The 26,247-nt window shown below is 57.3% G+C and overlaps 1 protein-coding gene across 3 annotated transcripts; it reads right to left on the bottom strand.

The window, feature by feature from the left end:
• Positions 1 to 381: 381 nt before the first annotated feature.
• Positions 382 to 24,463, bottom strand: NECTIN2 (nectin cell adhesion molecule 2). 3 transcript variants are annotated; one of them, XM_037058187.1, is made up of 10 exons: positions 24,131 to 24,463; positions 14,513 to 14,902; positions 10,915 to 11,211; positions 9,760 to 9,877; positions 9,389 to 9,537; positions 3,609 to 3,765; positions 3,474 to 3,479; positions 1,978 to 2,041; positions 1,739 to 1,837; positions 382 to 1,100 (listed from the first exon to the last, which is right to left on the bottom strand). In XM_037058187.1, the coding sequence occupies exons 1-10, from the start codon at positions 24,225 to 24,227 to the stop codon at positions 834 to 836; spliced, it is 1,644 nt and encodes a 547-aa protein (XP_036914082.1). In that variant the 5' UTR covers positions 24,228 to 24,463; the 3' UTR covers positions 382 to 833. The 3 variants fall into 3 exon arrangements, with proteins under 3 accessions (XP_036914082.1, XP_036914092.1, XP_036914095.1); XM_037058197.1 differs by lacking the exon at positions 3,474 to 3,479; XM_037058200.1 differs by lacking the exons at positions 382 to 1,100; positions 1,739 to 1,837; positions 1,978 to 2,041; positions 3,474 to 3,479; positions 3,609 to 3,765 and adding an exon at positions 5,439 to 6,149 and having other exon boundaries at positions 24,131 to 24,461.
• Between the last annotated feature and the right edge of the window lie 1,784 nt (positions 24,464 to 26,247).

Genomic DNA, 26,247 nt, shown 5'->3' with positions numbered 1-26,247 from the left:
CTCCCCTGCACACCCCACAGAAAACCCAAGTTGAGAACTGGTCAAAGTATAAATTTGTATTTTGTAGGTAATTCTATATTACAAAACTATCAGATCCTCCATCTGCACCCCCCTGCACCTCCCCGGGAGATGTTTGGGTCCCATCCCACTGAGCAGCAGTAAAAGGACTTAGTTGTCTTCAAAGTAACAAGAAATCCTCTCAAGGCCGGAGCTAGCAAGGTGCACACTGCGTGATGCTCACCCATTCTAGTCCTGGACTGGGGCTGAATTCCCTGAAATCAGGAAATGGGGAAGCAGGGACTCAACGAAAGGTCTGGACCCTGAGACTCCTGCCTGCAGGAGGGAGAGGGGGAATCCCTTCCCTCTCATCTTTGGGGAACAGGTGGGTAGCGGGCGAGTGGGGCTCTGCTGCCTGGAGGGCTCAGGTCTGAGCAGCAGGGTGCCTGCCCCCAACATCCAGCCAGCAGAGCTGTTGGGAGTTTAATGCCTGAGGACAAATCAGAGGCCGGGGTCTTTGGAATTTGGGAGGAGACTGGAGATTTGGGGGATATGAGAGGTATGAACTAAGGTCAAGGTCTTAGGAGTGCTTGAGTCAGAGGTCAGACAGCCACATACCCTACTGTTCTAACTCATGAGATAAGGTTGCCAGGTTTCCACTGTCATGGCCAGTTTCTCTGGGTCTGAGATCATGGGTCAGAGGTCATAGTGGAGCCAACCAAGGTAGAAGTCACAGATGACACGCCTGTGGCTGGCTGGGTCAGAGGTCAGGGGGCTCTAGATCTCTGGCAGCAAGTTGAGGGAGCAGAGAGGTGAGAGGCCAGGGCCAGGGCAGCTCACACATACATGGCCCGGGACATGACAAAGCCTTTGCCCTGGTAGGAATCAGAGGTGCTAGAGTAGGACAGGGCATCGTAGATGGGGTTGACCTTGTCCAGGTAGTTTTCCTCTTCATCATCCCCATCTTCTAGGTCCAAGGACATTCTCTTCACAACAGGCAGCCCTGGAGGCACCAGGAGGGGGGACCCCAGGCTTGTGGCCCCCAAGAGCAGGGGCCCCGGTCGCTCTTCCAAGGTGGGCAGCTCATGGTACCGAGGCATGTCCTGGGAGCGGGGCGGGAATAGGAGCCCAAGGTCACCTCCTGAACATGACCCAGAATGCCAACCTGCCCCCCGCCCCAACTCTAAAATCCTGACCATCTGCCCATGATAACCAGACCCAATCTAACCCCTTGTTACCTGGGTCAGCAATGCGCTGGGACAATCATGGCTTGTCCCTAAGTCAAAGCCCAGAGCATGGATTCTCCCCCTGTCCGTCCTGGGTTTCTATTTGGTCTTTTGATTCCCAAGCCTTTCCCCATGAACCTTTGTCTTCAGTCCTGATCTCAACTACTTAACCTTAAACCTGAAATAGCCCCTGAACCCTCGACTTGTCACAACCTCCATATCTGACCCCTGACCTCCAGTGGACTGCTGAGGGAAGTGATTGGCTTGTCCTCCAGTGTCTAGCCAATGTGGATGTTCAACTAATCTTCATTGACTGACTTTACACTCCAACATCATGCCCTTGGGTCTTTCAGTCATGACCTTCCCCACTGAATTCTAAAGACATCTCAATGCCCTAATCTCTGGCCAGAGACAGAGCTCCGAACTTGAGTTGTGACCTTTGGTCCTTGATCTCTCATGTCAGGGACTGATCCCGGGCCCTTCAACTGAGCCCTTGAGCCCAGCCTCCTCCTCACCCGAGTTCCCATCTGCTCAGTGATGGAGATGCCAGCATCAAAGTAGGGGGTCTTGAGTGGGCTGTGCTCCGAAGGCCCGAGAGTGAAGAGCTGGGAGGGCTGTAGTGGGAGGGGGCAGGGCAGGTCAGGACTCTTGGACCATCGGCCCCTCCCACGGCCCCCTCCTCCCAGCCCTGGCCTTACTGGGGAAAGGTGGGCATGGAGGTGGGGGCGGCCCGGGCTCCACACAAAGTGCTTACCATCTCCGGCTCCTCCAGCTTTGTCTTTGGCGTGGGCGGCTTGTACGAGGGAGGCCCCTCCAGGCTGTGGGGTGGGAAGTAGGTCAAGCGGCGGCTCAGCCCCTGGGGCCAGTGCACAGGCTCTTCTCTCGGCCTGATACCCCTTCCACCACCGCCCGTGCGCTCGCCTGGCTAACTCCGACTTATCCCCTGAACCTTCTTCTTCTTCCAGGAAGCCTCCCTGACTCTCCAGGAAGATCAGGGTCTCCTGTTACGGGATCACGGGATCACAACTAACAGGATGCCTCCCTCTCAGGTAGGCAACTGAGCTTGTAGCTGCAATGTCGTTTCTGATGTCAGTCAGTGACTGCACCCAACTGTGGGCCATGTGAGGGAGAAAATGAGGTCTTTGTTCAATGAGGTGTTCCCAGGACCCACTACAAAGAATTCAGTAAATGCTAAAGGAATGAATGAATGGCCCTGGCAGGTGTGGCTCAGTGTGGATTGAGCGTGGGCTGTGAACCAAAAGGTCACTGGTTCACTTCCCAGTCAGGTCACATGTCTAGGTTGTGGGCCAGGTTGGCCCCCTAGTAGGGACCACGTGAGAGGCAACCACACTCCGATTATTTCTCTCCCTCTCTTCCCCGCCTCTAAAAATAAATAAGTAAAATCTTAAAACAGAAAGAATTTATGTTTCCATGTTTATGTGTGTGGACACGTTTTACATGCTTGTCTCATCATTGCATTCCTAACCTTCAGGGCCTGGCTCTGAGTGGGTACTTTCTTTTTTTTTTTAAGATTTTATTTATTTTTAGACAGAGGGGCAGGGAGGGAGAAAGACGGAGAGAAACATCAATGTGTGGTTGCTTCTTGCTTTCCCTGCACTGGGGAACCTGGCCTGCAACCCAGGCTGGGGATCGAACTGGTGCCCTGACTGGGAATCGGACCAGTGACCCTGTGCTTCACAGTCCAGTGCCAAATCCACTGAGCCACACCAGCCAAGGTTGAGTGGATCCTTACCGAATACTTGTTGAATTGATGAATAGATGAGAGGCTGTGTTGAGGTTACATATATAAAATACATCTCACCAAGCCTGGCACATAAGAGGTGCTATAAACAGAGAAGTGTAGCTAGTTTTCCCTAATATTCAGGCTCCTCCTGTCCAATACTAAGAAAGATTTTACTGGGTACGTGGCCACCCAGAATAAAGACTACATTTCCCAGCTTCCCCTGCTGCTGTGGACAGCCATGTGACAAGTTCTGGCCAATGGAAATGAGAAATGATGGGTTCCCTTATAGGGCAGCTGAGTATCCTATTTTCTTTTTCCCAATGGCAGGCATGAGGGCTTTGAGGCCAGGATAGCCATGCCTGGTAGTTAAGTACACAGATAATGAGAGAAGAGTGGGGAGCCATCTTGAAATGTGAGGAAAGGTGGAGCAACAAGATAGCGGGAGCCTGGGCTCTGATGACTCCACAGAGCAGGGCTGTCATACCCATGCTTTAGGAGCCCAAAACTCTTCCCTCTTCACCCTGTATAAGTCATAGTTATTTTGAGTGTCTCCGTTTCACATAGCCATTACAGATGATTTTCTTCCGCCTTCACCCCCAGCCCGGGCTCCCCAGATCTGGGACCCCTCCCGCCTCACTCACTCTTCCTCCTCCTCCTCCGCTGCCCGCAACCTCTGTTCCTTCCGCTGCTGCCGGCAGATGAGGATGGCTGTGGCGGTCACAGCCATAGCAATGATGGCAGCGATGATGCCCCCGATGATACCGCCCGTGGCCCCTGCACCTGCTGTGTTGGGGGACTCTGCAAGAAGAGGGACAGTGTAAGGGGCTGTGGCTTTCTCCACGAGGAAGCCACAGCCCCTTACTCCCAGCTGGCCTCCCCAAGTCACCACCCAGCTGCCTGCTTCAAAGGCAAGGGGCAGACCTTCTTTCATGCAACTAATCCTTACTGAGCACTTTTTATGGGACAGAGTGGTGAACAACAAAGATACAAAAGTCCCCAAGGAACTAGGTTCTAGTTGGGCAGGGAGACCAACAGGACAGAAACGACGAGTGCTAACACACCAGGTGATGGGAAGTGACCGAGGCGGCAGAGAGCCTTACTGCAAGGTGACATTTGAGCAACAGCCTGAAGGAGCTGTATGGGGTGAGCCAGGAGAACACGAGAGCAGCCCGGCAGAGAGACGACAGCCAGCACGAAGGCCCTGAGGAGGAAGCTTTGTGGGGTTTTTAAGGAGCAGCGAGGAGCGGAGGGATGAGGGGATGCGCAGGGAGGCGAGGGAAGGGAAGTGGTGGGGTGGGGGCGGGGTTCTGGGATCAGGATTGTAACCCATCATTCGTTACAGGGGAGTCACCCTGGGCAGAGGGTCGGTGCTCCTCCAACCAGACGGGAAATGGCCTGAGAGAGGCTCATGTCCCCCTGGGCTTCTCCTATGTAGCACTCTGCACTCTCTAAAGTTGTTATTGGAGCAATTACCTCCATCCTTGCCAGTTTCCACACTAGGCTGTGAGCTCCAAGGGCAGGTTTGCTCTGCTAGATGGGTCAGGAGGGGCGGGGGGATAGGAGGGGGCGGTGCAGACAGTAAACAACCAGAGGAAGTGTTGTGAGCGAAATGCCCGTCCACAGGCTTCCCCCTCGCGGGTCCAGGAAGCCCACTTTGTGGATGAGGGGATAAAGGCCCCCAGAGGAACCGCGTCTGCATCCCTGCCCTGTCCTGATTTCCATCCACACTTCCTGTTCCGCGGCCCGGCCTTCTCGGGAGGATTTGAGCGTGGGAGAACAGCAGAGCAATTACGGCTCAGTCCATCCGGGCCACCCTAAAATTACTGTTCCTCTCCTCGTCCTTACTGACTGCCTGCCCCGGGGCCGGGCGGGGGGGGGGGTGCGGCGGGCAGGGGTACGCCTGCCCTAGTTCCTGCTGTGTCCCCAGCAGCTGGGTGCAAATCAAAATCGGTAGATATGAACTCACCAGCAGTGACCTGCCCCAGACTGAGCAATGGAGCTCAGCCTACGGAGCTGTGTGCCAGCCTCGGCAGCAGAGACAAAGGCCACCGTGCTGCCTTGGTGGGTGGGGAATGAGGGGGGTGGGCGGAAGCTGAAGTAACTGGGATTTACCCCTGTCCCCCCCACTCCCCCACCTCAGTCCCCAGCCTGGGGTTGGGGGCTTTAGGTTAGGGGTACAGCACTGCAGCCCCTCCCTTTGAATCATTGACATCCCCTCTAGCTGGGCCCCCAGGGAAAAAGAGGAAGGAGGCTGGGAAAGGCCAGTTGGAGGGGTGGGACTTTCCTGTTTTCTCAGTAGCCCCGCCTGCCCTGCACCTTGGAGCAGAAAATGCCAGGGGGGCAGCCTGCCCGCCCTCCATGGTCCTGGCCTGGCCACTGCTCCCGGGAGGCAGACTGGAACTTCTGAGCCCAGCCGAGTTCCCCTACCCCACAAGGAGGGGTCCAGTGTATCTATCACAAGACACCCCCGATGTTTTCCTGCAAGGCCTTTATTAACTCCTGAGTGTCACAAGGCAGGGGCTGGGGCAGACCAGAGCCAGACACAAGTCTGGCAGGGAGGGGGGCTCCTCTGCGGGCCCCTCTGCCCCTCCCCCGCACGGCCCTGCAGACATAAGTCCAGTGTGTGATATTCCACCTCCCTCTGCGTCCCAGGAAAGCGGGAGGTAGCATCTGAGCTCCAGTGTCACCCGGACAAACGAGTCCAACCAGTCTGGAGCCCTCGGCTGGCACTGGCGGGCTCTGTCTCTGTCTGTCTGTCTGTCTCAGGGGTCACACATAAACCGCCCGTCGGGAGATGAGGGAGCCGTCCAGCTGGGACTCCATGTCGTCCTCGAGTGCCGGGGACGGAGGCAACATGAGGCCTTTCTCTGCCTTCTCCTCCTCTTCCTCGTAGCCCTCTTCCATGTCCTTGCCGTCCGGCCTCAGGGGACCAGGGGTTGTGGTCCAGAAGACGGGGCCCCCATTCTCAAACACTTGGGCTTTCGGATTGTAGGACCCTCGGCCGCCGTCTCGTCCTTCTGCTGTTCCTCCCGCGCCGCCTCCTCCAGGGCTCTTCCTCCTCCTCATCCTCAGCAGGATGAAGGCCAAGGACCCCCCAGCCAGAAGCAGCAGCACCAGTAGTGCCCCCCCCACGGCCCCCCACACCATGGGACCCTCGTCTCGGGGAGAGGCCCGGGGGGTGTCTGAGGAGAGAGAAGGAGGGTGAGAGAGAGAGAAAGGGAGACACGTGGTCAAGAGGATACATCTTGGGGGACGCTGAGGAGGCAGTGACAGGAACCAGGGAGAAGGCTGGCAAAGTGGAGGGGGAAGGCGGGGCGAACCCACTCACTCCACTGCAGGCTTTGTACCCCCAGGGGCTGCCCATTGAAGGCCCCCAGGTGCCCCCTTTCACCTGCCCCGTGTTACTAAACTTGCCAGCCAACAGTGCAAACACCAGGTGATTTCACCAAAAAGCCCAGATTTCACTTTAGCAGGAGAAAAATCAGATCTGGCAAGGTCTCCTGTCCCCCACCTGGTGATGGGCAATCCTGAGCCAAGGCTGGTGGCCGGGAAGGGAACTGGGTGCCATACCCGGCCACCAGGTGGCATGCTGGGACCCAGGAGGTGTGTGAGTTTGCGACCCCTTGAAGATGGATGAGCTGAGGTCAGGGTCATGAAATCTCAGGGCAGATCCAGCCAGGAAGAGAGGTGGATTCAGCCTGAGGCTGTCTGGCCCCAAAGCTCTCCGTCCTTGAGGGAAGGACTCGGAGCGGGAGGGGCCTCCAGAGAACTGTCCCCCTTGGCGCCGGGAGCACCTGGTCTGGGCAGCGTGGTGGTTCTTGACCAGGCCACCTGGCCCCATTGTGGAAAATGGGGCTTAGCAAGAAGACTATTATCCCTTAACCCTCTAGTGCTCCCTGCAGTGGCTGAACAGTAAGGGAAAGATGGGGGGGAGTGAGAAGGAAGCTGGGGAGGGCTGAGGAGGGAGGTGATGGAGGGAGGGAGGGAGAAAGCAAGCATGGGGGGCGGGGGCAGGGCAGGGCAGGGGCCACGCCCAGGACAGACTTGCAGGGCTGGGAACCTCTCACACCTGCCCCTTCCCCACCCCCTGCACCCAGCAGGGGGCGCAGGGGAGAGACTAGGAGGGTCCAGTTACACCAGACCCTCCCTCCACCCTCCACCTCTGCACACCGAGGGGGCCACCCTCTGTCCTGAGGGCATCTGTTTCTGGGTGTCTTCCATACGGGGCTCCCCAGCCAGTAGGCTGTCAAGTCAGTTTAGTGACTCACAGGCGGCAGTAAAAAATAGTAGAAAAGCCTTAAGTATGAATGGTAAACAATACTTTGTGAGCCTCTTTGAGGGGAACTATGTGCCTCCCCCAGACACTAGGTGGGGGTGTGAAGCGGACTTCGTCCACAGCATCTAGAAACCAGCTTTCACACTCAGGGTGGAACTGTTTGCCCGTTTCTGGGGGTGGTGGTTTGAGACAGCTGGTGAGTGTCTGTGGGTTGAGAGTTCTCTGAAGTCTCCCTGAAGTGACGTCAGCCATTATTGTCGTCATCCTCCCCCCGCCCGCCTGCCCCAGGCCTGATTGTTTCACTGGGTGAATACCGGCACGGGGCTGAACTCTGGACCTGGTGTGATCGTGGTGGTGGACAACCTTGGCATTTCTGTGCGCGCATTTTTGAGGGGGGACATGTTTTTGTGGCTCCCTATTCCTCTGATGGCCCTCGAGAGTGAGTGACTGTGTTCAGCAGGTGGCAGCCCTTGGAGGTGCCTGCCGACCCGGTGTGGGTTGGGACCCGTTTCTCAGTTCTGTCTCTGGGTTAGAGCTTCGGGATGTATTTCCAGTCGGGTGCCTTGCTGGGCGGGTGGGGCCGAGCTTTCGGGGTGTGCCTTCGAGGGCAGGGACTGTGTCTCATCCACCAGTGTTCTCTGTGTTAAGGAGAAAGTCCGGCCGAGAGGAAATGTCCACAAATAGTTGTCGGATGACTATTTGTGGAAAGAGAATCTCGGTAACAGGGTTTCTGGGGGAGTTTCTGAGGGTGTGTACCCAGGCCTGTGGTGGAGTTTCTCAGCATCTGTGGGAGTGGAGATGGGACCGCTGAGTCTCGCGGTCCTTCCCCCCGACTGTGCGTCTGATGATCGGGTGTGCCCCGTCAGGTGTGTCTGTGGACCCAAGGTGACAACATGCTGAGGGCGGGCTGGCTGTTTCTCCCAGTGTGTCGTCTGTGACAGTGTTTCTGAGTATGCCCATCGCATCCCCCTGGCGAGTGCCTGCCTTCCTGAAGAGGTGCCGGTGGTCACCTGGGTGTCTTTTCTAGGTGTGTGCAGTGTAAGACTGTATCAGGAAGGGGGTCTGCTTCCATCCGTCTCCAGGTCTATACACCTGTGCCTGCGGTCGTCTGTGGTCGTCTGTGGTTGTGCTTCTGAGGGGGCCAGGCCCCGCCCGGTCTGTGTGTTGTGTTTGCACAGGTGTGTCACAGACAGTCACGCAGGGCGGGTGTTTTCCAGACTCCCCGGCTCTGGCTGGGTGTTATCTGTCTTTGTTCACCGTCTTGGCTGGTGGCCCTGCCCTCTCGGGGTGTGTGCTGCGGTGACAGTGTGTGGGTTGCACCACAAATGAGTCTGTTTTGACTCCAACACACCTCGAAGCACAGGGAGGCCCTGTTACCTGCAGGTGCAGGTCCTGCCGGCCACGCCGCTGACAGGAAGGGGACTCCGCTCCCAGCCACAGGGCCAGGGGGTGTCTGAGTCTCAGGGCGCCCGGCCCCGTAACATCCCTGCCTCCCTCTGGGTGCATGGGTCTCCACTTGTGATCTTGCCCCCACCCCCAGCAGCCTGTGGGCCGGCTCAGTGTGCCTTCGCCCTTTCCCTCTCCGGCTCTGCGCTCTGGGCGCTGCGTCTGAGTTCGTGTCGAGGAGACTCAGAGAACTTCCTGCCCACGGACCCCTTCCACCATGAGTCACCATTTCCCAGCTGCCAGCTCCAAAACACAAGTGTTCCAATGTGCAGTGAGAGGCGGTGATGGCCAGCATTCCCTGACAAACTCGTGTGCACTGCTCGTTTCTGACCAACCCTCATGGATCTCTCTGCATCAGTCATGTGGTTCTGTGGGTGCGTCTCCCTGGCTGGACCCTGGGGCAGCATCCCTGCCTCTCTTCCCAAAGACCCTCCTAGGGCCCTACCTTCCGGGAAGCTCCCAGCACACACCTCAAGCTCCTAAACTCCCCTGCCAACACCTACCCTGTCACCCCAATCCAGATTGCACCTGGGGGCAAGAGAGAAAAGCCACACTGCCCTGCTCTCCTGTCCTCGAGGCGGGTCTGGGTCCCTCCCCCAGCCGGCGCACAGCCTCCCCCAGCGCAGCCCTGGAACCAAAGGAGAAGAACACCTGGGGAACAAGCCTGGCTGCCACGTGCCCCCCTCAACACGGGCTCACCTCGGACAAGGACCACCTGCTCGGCACGGCCTGTGCCCAGGGCGTTGCTGGCGGTGCAGACGAAGGTGGTGTTGACCAGTCTGTCCACCGAGTAGACGATCAGCTGGGAGCCCTGGCCTTTTGCTGAGGCTGGTAAGTCACCTGAAGTCCTAGAGGATGCACAGGTCACATGAGGGGGACAGCAGGGACCACAGAGGCGACTGGCCTGGTCCCCGATGACGCAGCCCTCAGGAGCCTAGCTCCAGGAACCCACAACTTGCTTCCTGAGTTGAGACCCCAAACTGCCAGCGACCTCCCTTTGGGCGGACCCATGGTTGAGGCCCCCAGCCCCCCTCCCTCAGACCCCGAGTTCGGGTCCACCCAGGACTCACGTGCTCCAGACATAGCCTGTGGGCTCTGGGTTGCTGTGGACGTCACAGTTCAGGGTGGCTTCACTGCGGCCAAGGTACCAGTTGTCATCATAGCCAGAGATGGAGACCTCGGGGGGGTCTGGAGGAAATGGGGGGACTGGCTCAGAGATGGGAGGATCCCAAAGAGCTGAGAGGTGAGCAGGTAGGTGGAATCCTACAAAAATGGGATGGGCTGGCAGGAGGGGAACCCTCGGAAACTGTCGGGGGTAAATCTGTCTAGGTTGTGTCCTCTGCCGAGGCCGGCACAGACTCTGTTCACACACTCTTGGATGGCTCGGAGAAAGTTTATTTTTCTCAGTGCAGGCAGCACCGGAGGGAGCCACTGGAGATAGCGTGTGTTATTTCCAACACGCCCTGAGCAGATAAGAAAGTCTAATTAAACCTTGGTTTAACTAACGGAAGGCACTGCCCGGGGAGCAATGTGAAAAATGCTGGGTATGGCCCTGGCTGGTGTGGCTCAGTGGATCGAGCCTGCCAACCAAAAGATCGCCGGTTCAATTCCTAGTCAGGGCACATGCCTGCGCTGCGGACCAGGTCCCCTGTTGGGGGTGGACAAGAGGCAACAGAATGATATCTCTCTTGCGCACACTGGCATCTCTCTCCCCCCCTTCCCCTCTCCCTAAAAAATAAATAAAGAGATAATCTTTTTAAAGTGCCAGGGTCTGGGGTGAGTCTGGAGGGTGGCTGATGGTGAAGTCACTTGGTGGGTAGGGCCCGTGGGAAGAGTGCCAGGGTAGTGCTGGGGGTGTCCGCGTGCACCACGTTCGGAAGAGCTGGCATAGACCACACTGGCAGTGGGCAGTGTTGAGTGGGCCCAGTGGGGCCCACAGGAATCACTTTGGGGGGCAGGAGTTGGTGTGGAGACTGCAGGAGAGTGAATATACAGTGCGGGTTGGGGGCATGTGTAGCCACTGTGGGCTGGGCAGGCTGAGGAGTCGATGCAGTTGGTGAGGGAGGCGGAGAAGCTATTGCTGGGGAAAGTGTTCAGTGCTGCCCGGGGCTGGTGCAGAAGTGTGGACAAGGGGCGGGGGGCGGAGTCTGGCCAGAGCCAAGGCAGACAGCCCTTGGGGACAGTGCAGACAGGGCGAGGGCAAGGCCACATCCCGAGGCACTCACAGCGCACAGAGAGCGTCACCAGCAGTAGGTCTGGCTCCTTGAAGGTCTCATGCTCCACTTTGCAGGTGACCTTGACACCATCTGCTTGGCTCGAGGGCACCAAAGTGTAGCGGCTGGTGACCGTGACTGTGCCGAACACAGGCCCGGGCACCTCAGTCTCCCTGGCCTCTCCGTTCAGGGGCGAGAACCAGGAGATCCGGGCAGGTGGGCGGCCCCCTGAGGAGACGCAGCGGGCCACGGGCACAGGCTCAGAGCCGACGGTGACCTCCTGTGCATCCGCCTGGTTCTGGGGCTGGACTGGGGGGAAAAGACAGGGGGTGGTCACGCCTCACCTGCGGACGATCAACAAACCCATCAGCGGCAGAGCCCCCAGTGCCTGGGGCCAAACCCCAGCTGCTGCTTAGTTAGCAGTTGCCCAGCTCAAGGCAAGGACTCTCCCAACTCTGGGCCTCAGTTTCCCCTTGTGTAAAGGGGGGACAATAAAAGTACCCACTCCACAGAATTGTTGTAGGGACTAGAGAGAGATCCAAATAAACTGAACAGTGCCTGGCAGTCACTGTTCTAAGTGTCAGCCATTATATTGTAGAGCAGTGTCCAAAAGCCTGGAAGAGGCTGGGAGTTAAAAAGCCAAAGTAAAATAACGGGGTTCAGAGATCCGCGTAGAGGGGCTAACTCTTTCCCTGTAATGGCCATCAGACTGTGGCGGCAGAAATGAGAGAAGGGCAACGAACAAACCGCAGCTCGTCAGTTTTTAGCCCCTTCAACCATCCTCTCAGAAAACATGGAAACATATGCCCTGGCCGGGTAGCTCAGTTGGTTAGAGCATTGTCCCAATACGCCAAGGTTGCAGGTTCGATCCTCGGGCAGGACGCATGAAAAATCAACCAGTGAGCCCTGGTGAGTGTGGCTCAGTGGACTGATTGCCGGCCTGCAAACCAAAGGGTCGCCAGTTCAATTCCCAGGCAGGACACATGCCTAGGTGGTGAGCCAGGTCCCCAGTAGGGGGCGTGTGAGAGGCAACCACACACTGATGTTTCTCTCCCCCTTTTTCTCCCTCCCTTCTCCTCTCTAAAAATAAATGAATTACTTTTTCAAAAAATCAACCAGTGAATGCATAAATAAGTGGTTCAACAAATTGATGTTTCTCTCTCTCTCAAATAAACTTTAAAAAAAGGAAACATGGAAAATACCAGGAGGAATACAAACCTCCATGAGGAACAGTGCGAACCCAGTTACCGATGGGTCCACAGTCAGACTGTCCCGAGTTCTTCATCTCTAGTTCCTTCTGGACCTCTCCATCGGGGTGTCTCCTGAGCTTCCTAACGTCGTATAGCCCTCCTCTCCTTCTGCCTCCCCAACCACCACAGCCTCGGATGGGCCTCCCTACTTCTTCCCCTGGTGCCCCTCCCCCTCCCATCTGTCCTCTGCCGGCTCCAGAAACGCCACGGGCCACACCCCCCCCAACCCACCGTGGGACCCTGGCCGCCTCACACCTGACACTGACACGCTCTGGCCTCCCTTCTCCTTGGCCTGCTCTCCTTCCTTCCCCAGACCCCAGCCTCGCTTCCTCAAAGGAACTTTCCTGACCCCGCCCTCTTGCTCAATAGTGGCGCTCGCTTATACCGGCTCTGCCCAAGAAAGCAGGTTTGGCTGCCCCATGCTCCTGCGGTCCCCGAGGTCTCGAACAGAACAAATGACTGCACAGGAGACCTCCGCCAAGGGTCGGGGGAGAAGAGCTGGGCACTGACTTAGGCAAAACCACTTGCAGTTTCAGCTCCTTCAGAAGAGACATGTTTACCCAGAACGACCCCTCAAACTCTCTGGGGCTGAGAGGGGGAAAGTAAGGTGTCCGGAGTGATCTGGCTTCTGGAAAGTCACGGAGGAGAAGTGGGATTTCCAGGGGAATGCCAAGATTTAGTTAGAAACAGCATCCTTTGAAGAAATGCCTTCCCCGAGTCTGCCCCATCCAACGGAGCAGTGGTGCCGGTCACCCTCGAGCTGGAGCCAGAGGCCGGGAGTCCCTCCCGACCTCCTCCCTCAGTGCCTACTCTCTCCTACTCTCTCCTGAAAGCAGCCTGTCTTCCACCCACTTCTCTCCACCCCTGTACTGCTGCTGCCTCTTCCAAGCCCATGCCTTCTCTGTCTGGCCTCCCAGCTTCCACCTCCCTTTATCTTCCCCGTTAATGCCCTCCCCCCAGTTTTGTCTTTTAATAATTTTAACCCTCTGACCAGGGTGTTCTTGTGGTGCTCCGATGGCTCTGGATAGAGCCTCGCAGGCCCATGCAGCCTGGCCCTGTTGGTTTCCCTGCCTTGCTGAGGGTCACTCAAGCCCTGGACATCATGCCCCCCACCCCGCCGCAGCCTCCTTTCTGTTCCCGGAACACGCCAAGCTCATGCTCACACCCCAGCTTTTGCACATGCTGTTCCCTCTGCTCATGGCTGCGTGCCCATGGGGGGGCTTTCCTGTACTTCAGGACTTGACTAAGAGGCTCTCCCTGACCATTCTATCCAAAGAAGGCCACTCAGGGCCTGGCTGGTGTGGCCCAGTGGACGGAACACCAGTGTGCGCACCAAAGGGTCGCTGGTTGGATTCCCAGTCAGGGCACCTGCCTGGGTTGGGCCAGGTCCCGGGTAGGGGCATGTGAGAGGCAACCCACTGATGTTTTTCTCACACATCGATGTTTTTCTCCCTCTCTCTCTTTCTCCCTTCCACTCTCTCTAAAAACCAATAAATAAAATCTAAAAAAAAAAAAAAAGGCTACTACAATGTTCTGGTGTTTCCTTTGTCCACTAATGTGATTATCCTCTGGCTTTACCTCTGAAGTCCTTCCCACCCACCCCCACTGCCTCCACCTTGGTCCACACGTCCTCGCCTCCTGCCTGGACTCGTGCGGTCACCTCCTCTGAGGTCTCCCCGCTTCCGTCCTCGCCCCCCATGTGCAGCTGCAAGGAGCCCGTGAAAACCCAAATCAGACCACGCTGTTCTCTGCACAGAACTTCCCGTAGCTCTTGTTCTCTGAGGGCAAGAGCCCGAGTTTCCACGTGGTCTACGAGGCTGCCTACGATCCATCACCTCCTTGACCTTGTCCCTTCCTACTTTCCCCCATTTGACGCATCTCCAGCCACAGAGACCTCTTGGCTCTGCCTCAGCTGGTCCAGGCCTGCCCTGCCGCAGGCCCGTTGCACTTGTTACTCCCTCCGCCTGAACTCTCTTCCCTTAGACAGACCCGCAGGGGTCCCTCACCTCATTCCAGTTCTTGTTCAACTATCACTGGACCGCCTGAGCTAAAACTGTAACCCACGCTGCTCTAACCTCCAGAGTACCTGTAACCACCGGCCTCACCTTTTCCCCTTATTTTTATTTACTCACTGCTTTATCCCTAAAAGCCTAGAATAGTGCCTGGCACACAGTAGGTCCTCAAAATACATTTGTTGCATGCCTTGTTGCCTGCTGCACCCCCCAAACTTGCAGAGCAGCTTCTGGCACACGGTATGTGCTTAGCAAGCATTTGCCAGTTGACGCCAGACTGTGGAGAAAGCAGAGAAATGGACCCGCAAGGGGGTTCTCCCACCTCCCTGCCCCTCTCGCCCTGCTCACCTATGGTTCGGAGCCAGGTCACCCCACGACTGGTGCCCTCGGGGAAGATGGCAAACTCGCAGGAGTAGTTGCCCTCATCCTCCACTCTCAGCCCCTGGAGGACCAGCGTGGCATCCTGCATCTCGGGCCTGGGCTGGGCCCCAGGTCCCAGCCCCATGGAGAGGAAGGAGAGCCGCTCGCTGCTGAACTGCGGGCTGGGGAAGCTGAGACCATGGGACGGGTGGAAGGCGGCCACGCTCTGGGTTTTCCCGGTCCAGTCCAGGCGCTGCCACGTCACCTGGGAGACGTTGACTTTAGGGCCTTGTGACAACAAGTGGCAGGGCAGCTTCACCGTGTCCCCCAGCAGGCCCCGCACCTCAGGTGGCATCTGAACTTGCCCATCCTGAGCTCCTGGGGAGAGAGCAAAAGAGGGATGTCGGTGGGGGGGGAAGGACCTAGTTACCTCCCAGCCGGGCAGGGAGGGCCATCACCGAGGGGGCCCCGGGGGAACACACAGGCCCAGAATACAACGCCTGAGCCTTCTTGAAGTTTCAATTCCAAAAAGGCCTGCCAGAGGTTGCCTGTTGCATGCCCCCTACCAGGGACCTGGCCTGCAACCCAGACATGTGCCCTGACTGGGAATCGAACTTGCAACCTGCTGGTTTGCAGGCTTGTGCTCAATCCACTGAGCCACACCAGCCAGGGCAAATTTTTTTTAAACTGTGAGGTCTGAGGGTTGTCTTCATCTTTTTCTGCACAGTAAAGTATGTTCCCTCACTTTTCTATAAAACCTACAGTGCTCCCAGCCTATCTTTTCATTAACCTCGGCTTATTGAGATACAACTCCCATTCATCCACTCAAAGTGTACAGTTCAATGGCTTTTTGTACATTCATAAGAGTTATGAATGTAGCACTATAGTCTATTTTAGGACACTTTTGTAACCCCCCAAAGAAATCGCTGGACCCATTAGACAGTCACTCCCTGTTCCCCCCTCCTCTCATCCCCTGCCATCACTAATCTTTCTTTCTCTGTAGATGGCTCTATTCTGGACATTCCATGTAAACATAAGGCCTTCTGTGGCTGGCTTCATTCACTCCACATAATGTTTTCAAGGTCCATACACGCTGTGGTGTCTGTCGGTACTTGGAGCCTTTTTCATGGCCAAATAATATTCCACTGTCTGGGGAGATGACATTCTGTTCCTCTTTCAGAGGATCGTGAATGAAGCCGATGTGAACTCACACTCTGAATCCAAGTTTTTATGTCAATGCTTATTTTTATTTCTCAGCGTATCTCTTGTTTTCTCACTTTCAATAAAAACTGGGGGTGGGGGATCTTTCTCTGCCCTGCCAGGCAGCCCAGAATGACCACTGAAGGTTCAGACTGCCCGAGTTTGAATCTGGCTCTTCCGGGACTCGCTCCCTGTGTTATGGAAAGCAGGCCCGGCTGCCCACCTCTACCAAAGCCAATACTCGAGAGGCAGGTGCTGATGGGGAGGAAAGTGGTCGGCCACCTGGAAGATGGGGGGTGGGGTGGGGCTCAAGCCTCCAAGCCGGTCACCTCCTAGGAAGATGGGGGACTCACGTCACAAAGCCTATTTCCACATCTCAGTGCAGGCAGAGGTTGCTATAAGGAGGGAGGGGGTGAAAAGTTCTCCACATGCAGACCAGCACGGTCCATTCCAGTAAGGCAATTGATGGTTTAGTCATCCTGGTTTAGTATTAGTAAGTCCTGGATTCCCGTCCTGATTATATGCCATCCTGCCTCCACGGTTGAAGGTCAGCGCATCTCCCAGAGCCGGGCTGCCTGAGGGCCTGAGTCTGTATCTTTTGAAGCGAGTTTACTAGGACTCTTACACAAACACGCTCTTCATCTACAAGCTACATATTAGTCGGAATCAGCACTCACGGAAACAATGTAAAAGAATGGGGAGGTGTGTTACAAGTTCTCACTGTTATAATTTTCCCCGGTCACAGCTGTGTGATCTTGGGCAGGTCACCTAACCTCTCTGTGCCTCAAGGCCACAGGAAATACAAGACCAGCGGCTTGTTAAATAAACACAGCCAGCTAAGTATAATTACAAGTGGCCCTTGACACTCGGCCTCGAGGCAAGGCCAAGGGCACACGCCCTGTTCTCAAGGGGCAACTGCTGCCCAGCTCTCTCTGACCCAGCTTCCGGCCTCACCCAGGAACCCAGGGCACATTAACAGGTGACCCTAATGAGAGGGTGCCCAGCCAAGGGCCGCCTCTCAGGTGGGGCCAGTCCCAGGGACTCCTGGAAGGAAGCCACCGGTGAAGCCTATTTTGTGCCACCCACAATCGCACGAAATACCTACACACATGCATGACTCAAACCGAAGGGCACCACCTTGGGGGACGGGGGGGCAGTGAGGGGGCTCCCTTCCAGAGGGGTCACATTATCGTCTCAGGAGTGTGGGACTCTGGCCCTAACCCGGGTGGTTCAGTTGGTTGGGCACCGTTTTGCTGAGCGAGAGGTCACTGGTTTGTCAGGTCAGGGCACACGCCTGGGTTTTGGGCCCGGTCTCTGGTCTGGGTATGCGCAGGAGGCAGCACATTGGTGCTTCTCTCCCTGTCTTTCTCCCTCCCTTTCCTTCTCTCTAAAAATAAATTGGGGGCGGGGAGACTGTAGGACTATGGTCCAGACTGAGTAGCTCAGTTGGTTAGAGCAACATCCCGATGCACCTAGGTTATGGGTTTGATCCCCAGTCAGGGCCCATGCAAGAATCAACCAGTGAGTGCATAAATGAGTGGAAGAACAAATCGGTGTCTCTGCCTTCTTTTCTCTAAGATCAATAAATAAAAAGAGTAGACCCTGGAGCAGACCCCCGTGGGCTTCCCTCTGGGCCTCTTTCTGGGTGGGTGGCCTCGTCTCTCCATCTGTAAAATGAGGACATTTTAGCTGCCCTGCAGGGCCCGTTGTGACAACTCCACAGAACTATTTTCTCCGCCAAGCCTTCCCAGGGCCGGCCGGCTGACTCAAGCACAGGAGGCCGCTGGCTTTCACTTGTTTACTTTCGGCCCCTGCAGCACTGTTTCGAGCTGAACGAGCGGCACAGAAGATTAAATGTCCAATGCACACAAAAACGGACGTGGGGCTGTGGTGGGGGACAGCTGGGTGGAGCTGTCCCATGTCCTTCCCCTGGCCCACCTGGCCCCCAAAGGCAGTGTCCCTTGCTAGCTGGGTAAGGAAGGGAGGACAATCGGTCAGGAAAAAACACCCAGGTCAGTGAGCCAGAGAGCAAAGCGGGGTGGGACCAAGGAACCCGGCTTTCTCCCTGAGGCAAGTGGGAGCCTTTGAAAGGCCCCTGGGTAGGACAATGACTTGGCTTAAACCAAGGGGTCTGAGGGGAAGGAGGAGCTGGACGGAAGTGGACTGTCAGGAAAAAGGCCTGGGGAAAGGTGTAAATGGAAAGACTCAGAAGTGAAGACTGAGGCTTGGCGTGGAACCTGCAGGGATTTGGCGAAGGGGAGACCACACGACCTGGGGGCATGTGCTGCCCAGCCACTCTCTCCCATTCTGTGTGAATCCAACCAGAGATTCCACACACAGAGCCCGGGGGCTCAGAGGCAGCCCCTCCCACAGCACCAAGGGTTTTTTTTTTCTGTCCTGTTCCCTTCGATATCCCCACAGGCGACCCCAGGGCCTGGCAAGTAGGAGGTGCTCCATAAATACTGTGGACTGAGTGCCAGGCTGTGTGCCATAGGCGTGCCAAGCGAAATCAGGTGCCTGTCCTTCAGGAGCTGAAACTGCAGTGGGGAAGACACATACTGGAAAAAGCCACCACCAAGGCTGTTGTTAAGAGGGAAGGGGGTGGGGGTGGGTGGGAGTGGGGGAAGAACCCAGAGCAGGGGCCTGACCCATGTGAGGAAGGCTGGGAGGGCTTCCTGGAGGAGGAGGCCCTAGTCCTTTCCAGTGGAAACTGAGGTCCAGGCGCACAGAGCCCCCTCACCCCTCTCTGGGTCCTGGTGATTCAAGATACTCCCATCTCTCTTCTAAGGGAGGCTGCCCTCCCACCTGGGGGGCCAGTGGCATCCCAGTACTTTTGGCTTCAGAGGGTTAGAACAATCGCCAACTACTTTTAGTCACTTGTGTGGCAAATTCCTTGGTAATTTTCATCCCCAGGACTCCATCCCTGAGGTCCACACAACTTTCCCCTCCCTCATCAGGTTCTATTCTAAGTTTCCCATGCTCAGTTTCTAATTCTGAATGAATGGGCAGGACGACTCGGTCCCTGTGGCATTAACAGTCTATTTTTTAGGTATTCCCACTTCAGTAAAAGGTTCAGGATCAGGAGTTTTCCCCGAGTCCCCTCTGTCTCTCATCCCACAGGCAATCAATCCATCAGGAAACCTGTCAGCTCCATCTTCAAAATACACCCCCAAGCGGGCCCCACCTGACCCCTGCACTGGGCTCAACCCGGTCCTGTCCACTGCCAGGTACTTCCCAGTCATTCCTCCCACGCAGGCTGGCAGTGGCCTCTCAGTCTGTTCACAAGAGCAGCCAGAGGGGTCCTGTTAGAAGCTACAGCAGCAGATCAAGCGCCTCCTCTCTGCTCCGAGCCCTCACGTGGCTCGCTCTCAGAAAAAAAAAAAAAAAAGCTCAAGTCTTCACAGCGGCCAAAGGCCCTGCGCAGTCTGTGCTCGTCCTCTCTCTGACCCCACTGCCCACCTGCTCCCCTCGGCTCACCCTGCTCTGGCCGCAGCCTCCACCTGCTCACTAACTCGTCAGCCAGGCAAGTCCCCCTTCGGGTCTCTGCACGGGCGGTTCCCTGACCCCAGCGAGCCCTCCCCCCACGTTTCGCCACGGCTCCCTCCCTCCCACCAGGTCTGTATCACCCCAATGATAAAAAACACCTTATTTTTCCCTCTAAGCATCTGACATCTCTTCTACACTAGGAAATCGGTGCCGGGGGGTCGGGGAGGGCAGGGATCTTTGTCCTCTGTGTCCAGTTTCCCTGGGCACCCCCAGAGCCTAGCACGGTGCCTGGCACTCGACGGGAGCTCCATACGTGTGTGGAGTGAACGACTCAGGAGGATGGGACATGAACAGCGCACTAGATCGATCACACTGGCTCAGGCTGAGTACAAGCTGGGCCTTTTTCTTGAGGCACTGAGGAGCCATAGAGAGTTACAGGCAGGGGTTAGGTTTGTGCTTTAGAAAGAGCCCTCAGGATGGAGTGGGGTCGGGACCCAGGGGAAGAAGAGGCACCTGGGCCAGGGAGATGGAGGACGAACTGGACCGGGACACACACAGGCGCAGGGACGGCTGGGAAGACACAGACGCTGACAGGCTGTGGGGCGGAGGGGAACACGGGGTGAGGGACGCCCAGGTGCTCTGGGGTTCGGGTGCTGGCAGGGGAACAAAGCCAGGAGGATGGCTGGCCTGAGTGCGGACCCTCGAGTCCAGCATGCTGCTGGGCCGAGGCCAGTGCTCTGACCTTGGCCAGGACACGGCCAGCCCCAGTGAGGGGGAGAGTGGCTATGGGAACACCGACTTCCCTCAGGAGGCTAGACTGGTGACAGCTTGATGAGGTGTCAGCTGGGTCCCCAGACACGCTTCCTTTCCCTGTGACCCCGGCCTGCAGGTTTCCTGTACTGGCAGAGTGGGGTACCTCATGGAAAGCCCAGGGGAAAACTTTGGGGGACAGAGACGCTGAGCCTGAGATCCACAGAAGGAAGATAAGGCAGAGAGAAGAGGGGACACAGTGACTTACAGAGCCCTGGAGGAGGAGGGAGCTGGGGGGCTGGCCTTCAGGGTCTGAGACGGGGCTCCTACCCAGCTGGCCCCTCAGGGCTTGGCTCACCTCCCGCCAAGACCTATAAACTAGAAAGCCCAGCGTGACCCGCCCTCGCCCACAGGGTGAGGCCAGACTCCAGCAGGCCCTTGAAGGCTGGCGTGCTCTGAGCGCTGGCCTCAGCTGCTGCCTCAGCCACCTCATTAATTAATTAATTGCATTAATCACAGTGCCCACCCCCACAGCGGACATCCGGGAGTCAGTCTGGGAACTGAGCATTCGTCAGGGTGTAGGGCTGTCTGCCTCAGGTGTGGGATTTCTGCACCTGCCTCCCCTCCCCACAGGGGCTTGACACCCCAAGGGCCTCCCCTGTGGGGTCCCCCCTTTCTAAGGGTGAATCTATAGGGCCTCGCTCGCTGGCTGAGCCCCTCAGACAGACCCCCTCACCTGCTGCTCGAAATGTTTCTGTGTCTCAGGTCCTGTCTGTCTCGGCATCTGGTTCTTAGGGTCCCAACCTGGCCCCCGCGTCTCCAACTCCCAGGGGCACCAGTCTCGGCGGGTCTCTCTCGTAGCCTGTGTCCCTCTTTACCTGTGTCTCCCAGGAGGCCCTGGTCTCTGCTTTGTGTCTCTCCTATTCTTTCGAACAGCTTTATTGAGATACGTTCCTGACTGTCAATCTGCCTGTTTATAGCGTACCGTTTCAACGGCTTTTACAGTGTTTTCGTAGATTTGTGTATCCGTCAGCTCCATGAACTTCAGAACATCTTCACTGGCCCGAGGAGATACACCCATATCCCTTACTGTTCCTGTGCTCTCGCCGCTGTATCGCTGACATCTGTGGTCTTGGGCTTTCTGGGTCCAGGTCCCCAGGGGGTGCGGCTCCCTGCAGCACCTCCCGGGGCCTCTGATCTCTCGGGGTTTTCTGGTCCACGTCTCTCACAGTCTCTGTCTCGGAGGCTGTGATCTCCCCGCTGCCTGGGCCTCCCCATGTCTCTCCACACCCCTTCTCTCTGCCTGAGCCACCTCACTGCGTCCCTCTCCTCCTCCCCCTCCTGCTTCATTTCTCTGTAGCTCAGGGACATTAAAAATTTACCAGTGTCCCAGGCAGGAGTGGGGGAGCTGGCTGGCATCCCCAACTCCCTGTCCCTCCCACGTCCACCACTCCCTGTGCCCCCTCCCCGCCGCCACTGCTGGCCTTGAGGAACTTGTGCCCTGGCCTCCCGGGGTCATAGTATCTCCATCAGTCCCAACAGAGTCCTTTTTAGCTACCTACTGGTCTCTGAACCTCTAAGCCGGTCTGCTTAGGCCATTTTGCCTTTATCCTGGGGTCTCCACCGCTCCCTTCCGCCTGCCTTTCTCTGTCCCATCCAGTGTCTTTCTGCCTCGCCCTTTCCCCCATCTCTCGGCTTCATTCCTGGGTTTCTTTCCCCATCCTATATCTGTTTCTGTCACCTCCCTTCTATTGGCTTCTGCCCTCGTCAGTGCATCTCTCTCTCTCTCCACGTATCCCTCTCCCCACCCCCTCTCCCCGGTATGTGAGCAGATCACCCCCTTTGCCAGTCTCCCTTCCCTAATGAGAAGAGACAGCAGGCCTGCAGTCCCCTCTGCTCCCATCCCCCTCCATGACCTGACACGGACGGGCAGTGAAAAGCAGGAGGCCCAGGCGGTGCACCCTGGTTTGTGCAGGCCAAGGAGAAGGAAGGGGACGGCGAGAGGCAGGTAAACAGAGATGGGAGGAAAGGAGAGGGAGGCGGAGAGAAGGGAAGACAGAAAGAGCCCGGAGATGGAGACTGATGAGGGGCAGAGAAGGAGAAATGAGAAGAAAACAGGGAGAGAATGTGAGGGAAAGAGGGAGAGGATTGGAGGGAGAGGAAGGAAGGAGAGAGAGAGAGAGAGAGAGAGAGAGGAAGGGATGGCAGAGAGCAAAGGTGCAGGGATGGAGGGTCAGGGAAGAGGAAGGCCCCCTCCTCACGTGCTAAGAGCGTTCCCATGGGATCAGTGGGAACTTGGCAGTGGCCCTACCAGGAAGGGACTGTTTACAAAGGATCCATTTTACAAAGGAGAACACGGGGGCTTGGAGGCACTTTCTGGAGCCCACCGGGTACGGCAGGGCCAAGAAGGGCTCCGAAGTCTGCTGTCTGGCTTCCCAGGGTGGGCCTGGCTGCGGATCCCGGGAGGGCGGCTTGCTTGCCCCTTCCAAGCCCATTTCACCTGCAACATGGGGACAGGTGCAAGACCTGTATCTTAGGGCGATCTCCAGCATTCCACGAGATAAAGCACCACCCTGAGGCCTGGTGCAAGGGGGAGTTTGAGAATTCCTCCAGGGGTAGCAGGCCCTGACCTCACACCCCTATTTGGCACATGATCTTAGCCAAAAGGTGAGAAGTGATCACATCCCTATCTCTGACACAGAAGGGAGAGGCAGAGAATGGGAAAGACCGTACCCAGCTCTAGGTCAAGGCTGGGAGAAAACTCGAGACACGCTGGGGAAAAATGAGGCCGGAGGGGTGACCCAAGGCTCCCCCACGACCCCCTGGCGAAACCTAGAATCCTGAGCTTTCAGCTGGGGATAAACAGTCGGGTCACCTGAAAGGGGCGGGGCCCCAGCCTGCCTCACGTGTTTCCTCCCAGCCCCTCCCCCACCGGGTTTGGGGTGGGAGACTGGAAGGGGCCACTGGGCTAAGCAGAGGGAGGGGCAGGGGATTAGGGCGGCGTCTCCTCGCTTCCACCTCCCGAACCGCTCCGAGGACAAAGGCGCGACTAGAGGAAAGATAAAGGTCCTGAAACTCTGGAGTCCGGAAACGCGAGCCAGGAGAGCGAGCCGACGCTCGGGGTCCGTTGAAGTGAAACCGGAAAAACTTCCCCAGGGACTTCCCAGGGAAGGACTCAAAAGAAAAGGGAAAGGTCCCAGCCTTCGGGACTCGACCTCTTATTCCATCACCTAGTCCGCCCAGCTTCCAGGCAGAACCTCTGGCCCTCCATTACATCTCGAACCCAAGAGACAGGATCTCAGCCCACACCCCACGATTAAATTCGAAGCCAACGACATAGGGCATCTTGCACCGCCCCCCCAATTCTAACTGGGACCCAGAAGACAGAGCCCCTTACTCACAATTAATCTGAAACCCACAAATTTGAGCTCCTGCCCCCAATTCTATCAGAATATCAATAGGCATAGCCCCTAGCCCTCATTCTACCTGAGCCCCAGGAGACAGAGCCCCCTGCCCCTGATTTTTCTGAAGCCCAGGAGTCAAAGGCTTCCCCTCCCTGAGGGCCCCCCCCACAGGTCTCCCCAACTCTCATCCTATTCCGTCCAAGGGACCGAAAGTCGAGCTCCCTGCCCCTCTCGGGGACCTCCACATCTGGCCCCGTGCCCTCAACTCTCCCGGGCCTCAGATGCCCAACCCTGGGAAAACAAAAAATGGGGGGTGATCTCGCCTCGCCATCGCGACCCTCCGGCTGGAGGGGAGGGCGGGGAGACATTCCAGAGGAGGGAAGCGGAGGGGGAAAGCCGGATCCAGATGAACCGAACGCCGAGGGGTAGGGAGGGGGCTAGAGGCCTCGGGCTTAACCCTTTAGGCGCCTGAGTCTGAGCAAGGGGTAGGGGGTAACGGAAGTCCCGTGCAGGTCGGGGAGTTGGCATTTAGAAAGGTGTTGGGGATGAGAGGAATGCTGAGAGGTCAGGGTCGGAGTATCACAGAGAGAATGGGTCGGAGAGGGTGGTGGTGTCGGAGTCGGTGAGGCCAGTCAGGAAAAGGGCGCGCGAGACAGGGGCTCGGCGAACTGGGGGAGGGGCGGGGAAAGGTGCCCAAGCTTCCCCCACTCAGAAGCTGGGGAAGGGTTGGGTCCGCGCGGGGAAGGGGGCGTCTATGGTCGCTCACCGGCTTTTCCGAGCAGCAGCAGCAGCAGCAGCAGCAACGGCAGCAACCAAAGCGTCGGAGACGATCTCGACGGCGGGAGGGCTGCGGCCCGGGCCATGGGGGGCCCGGGGAGAGACCGAGGCCGGGCAGGGGCCTGCGTGTGGCTCTGCGTGCGCCAATCGACTGGGCAAACGAGCAGGTGCCTGAGGGGCCCCGGCTCCCCGGCCGGCTCCCGCTGTGTTCTCTCCCAGCGCCGATCTCCGTCCCGGCCCTCCCGGCTCCGCGCCTCCGACCCCTAGCTTCTTTCAGTAGGTTTGGACTCGCTGACGTCACAGGACCCACCCCCTTTCTCGTCCCCCCTCCAGCCAAGCTGATCTGGGGCTCCGGTCCCGCCCCCTCCTGAGATTCCAAGTTGTCCCTCCCCGGGATTCTACGCCCAGCCCTCCCAGCTGTCTGCCCCGCCCCTTCCCAGAATTCTACACTCCCCGTCCGCGGGTATTCTGTACCCGGCCCCTCCCAGGATTCTGCACCTGCCGCTCCCTACGATTCCAAGTTCGCCCCTCCCGGGGTTCTACGATTGCCCCTCCCCCAGAATTCTCCCTACCCTCTTTCGTCTATAAGCCACGCCCCTTATGGTCTAGCCACGCCCCTCTTCTCCCGAGGAGCCCCACGCCCCATTTCGTCGTGCCTACCCGCCTCTCCTCCTAGGTCCTGCCACGCCCCCTTCAGGCTCCCGGCAGCCTCCATCCCCCGCCCTCGCTTCACGTGAAGCTCCGCCTCCGCCCATCCTCTCACTGGTTTGTCTGTTCCGTTTTTTTAGGGGAAAGCTGGACGCCTGGTCTCAGCCCCGCTTGAAGTCCTTAACCCCGCCCTTTTCAGTCTTAGTCCAGGCCCTCTTGTCACACCTGCGTGAGGCATGCGGATTCTCATAGGTTCGCCCCTCTGAAGCCCCGCCCCCGCTCCAAAACACTACCCCACCCCCGCCTCTCGACCTTTATTCTCGCCCCTCGAAGTGTGACTGTCGCGTTTCTGGACTTCTCAGCAAGTCCTTTTTTTCATTCTCATCGGACGCTGGGAGTCGCTGCATCGCTTCCTTCTCAGTTTCTCTGTGTCGTAGTGCCTCCGTCTTTGTGTCTTCTTCGTCTCTGTATTTCTGTCTCTGAGTCTTATTCCTAACGTCTAGGTGTCTTTGTGTCTCTGTACTGTCTTTCTATCAGTGTATGTTTCACTTGCTTCCCGTGTCTTTTCCCATCCCTTTGACTCTTTGTATGTGTGTTTCTGTGTCTCTTGTTTCTGTCCGTGTCTCTCTCCCTGTCTGTGCCCCTGCCTGTTTTCTGATCCTCCCTTGACTCATCCGTCCTCCTGTCCGCACTTCCTCTTTACTGCGCCCGCCCGCCAGGGGGCAGCACAGACCAGCCCCTGCTCTCCACTTTCTCTGCTGGCCAGGGCTAGGGTCTGGCCTCCAGACACCACCTGCTCCTCCCCGTGTCCTTGTCCCACTTCTCTATCTTCCCAGCCTTCTCGGGTCTTTGTGTGTCTCACTCTGACTCGGCCCCTTTGTCTCTCACTGGCTGCTCCCCCTTCTCCCCACCCCCACCTACCTCTTCACATTCCTTGGGCTGCCCGGGGGAGCTGATGAGGCCGCCCAGCGTGCCGGGGTGAGGGCGGGAAGCAGGAGGCTGAGGGAGAGGATGCCACTGAGTGCTTGTAATCCCTGCTTTCCAGCCCCTCTCGAGCAGGGAGGCGCCGAGCTGATTGGCTGGGAGTTTCCTAGCTAAGTGTACGCTTAGGCTTGCCCGCCCTCCCTCCTTAACCCCCCTTCCCCCCGCCCCTACACCTGAACTCTCTTCCCAGCAGGGCAAGGTCTCAAGTAGTAGACACTTACTGACTGGCATTCACGTCTTGGTAATAATACTATTAATAAATGTATTTAGCACTTTGTGCCAGCCACTAATTTAAGTGTACTCCGATTCAAGTGTGCATACAGCTCCCTTTGTGATAAGAAAATTGAGGCCCAGAGAGATGAAGTGACTTGGCCCAGAATCACAGAGTTGTAAACGGACAGATCCAGAACTGACCCATGTCTTAGTTAATTTTTTTTTCAAGAACCCCGTGAAGGTCCCCTTCACGGTTCTCAC

Source organism: Sturnira hondurensis, unplaced genomic scaffold (genome assembly GCF_014824575.4).
Source record: "Sturnira hondurensis isolate 20B ecotype Veracruz unplaced genomic scaffold, ASM1482457v3 Scaffold0001020, whole genome shotgun sequence".
Classification (NCBI taxonomy): domain Eukaryota; kingdom Metazoa; phylum Chordata; class Mammalia; order Chiroptera; family Phyllostomidae; genus Sturnira; species Sturnira hondurensis.
This window is presented reverse-complemented; position numbering and strand designations above follow the sequence as displayed.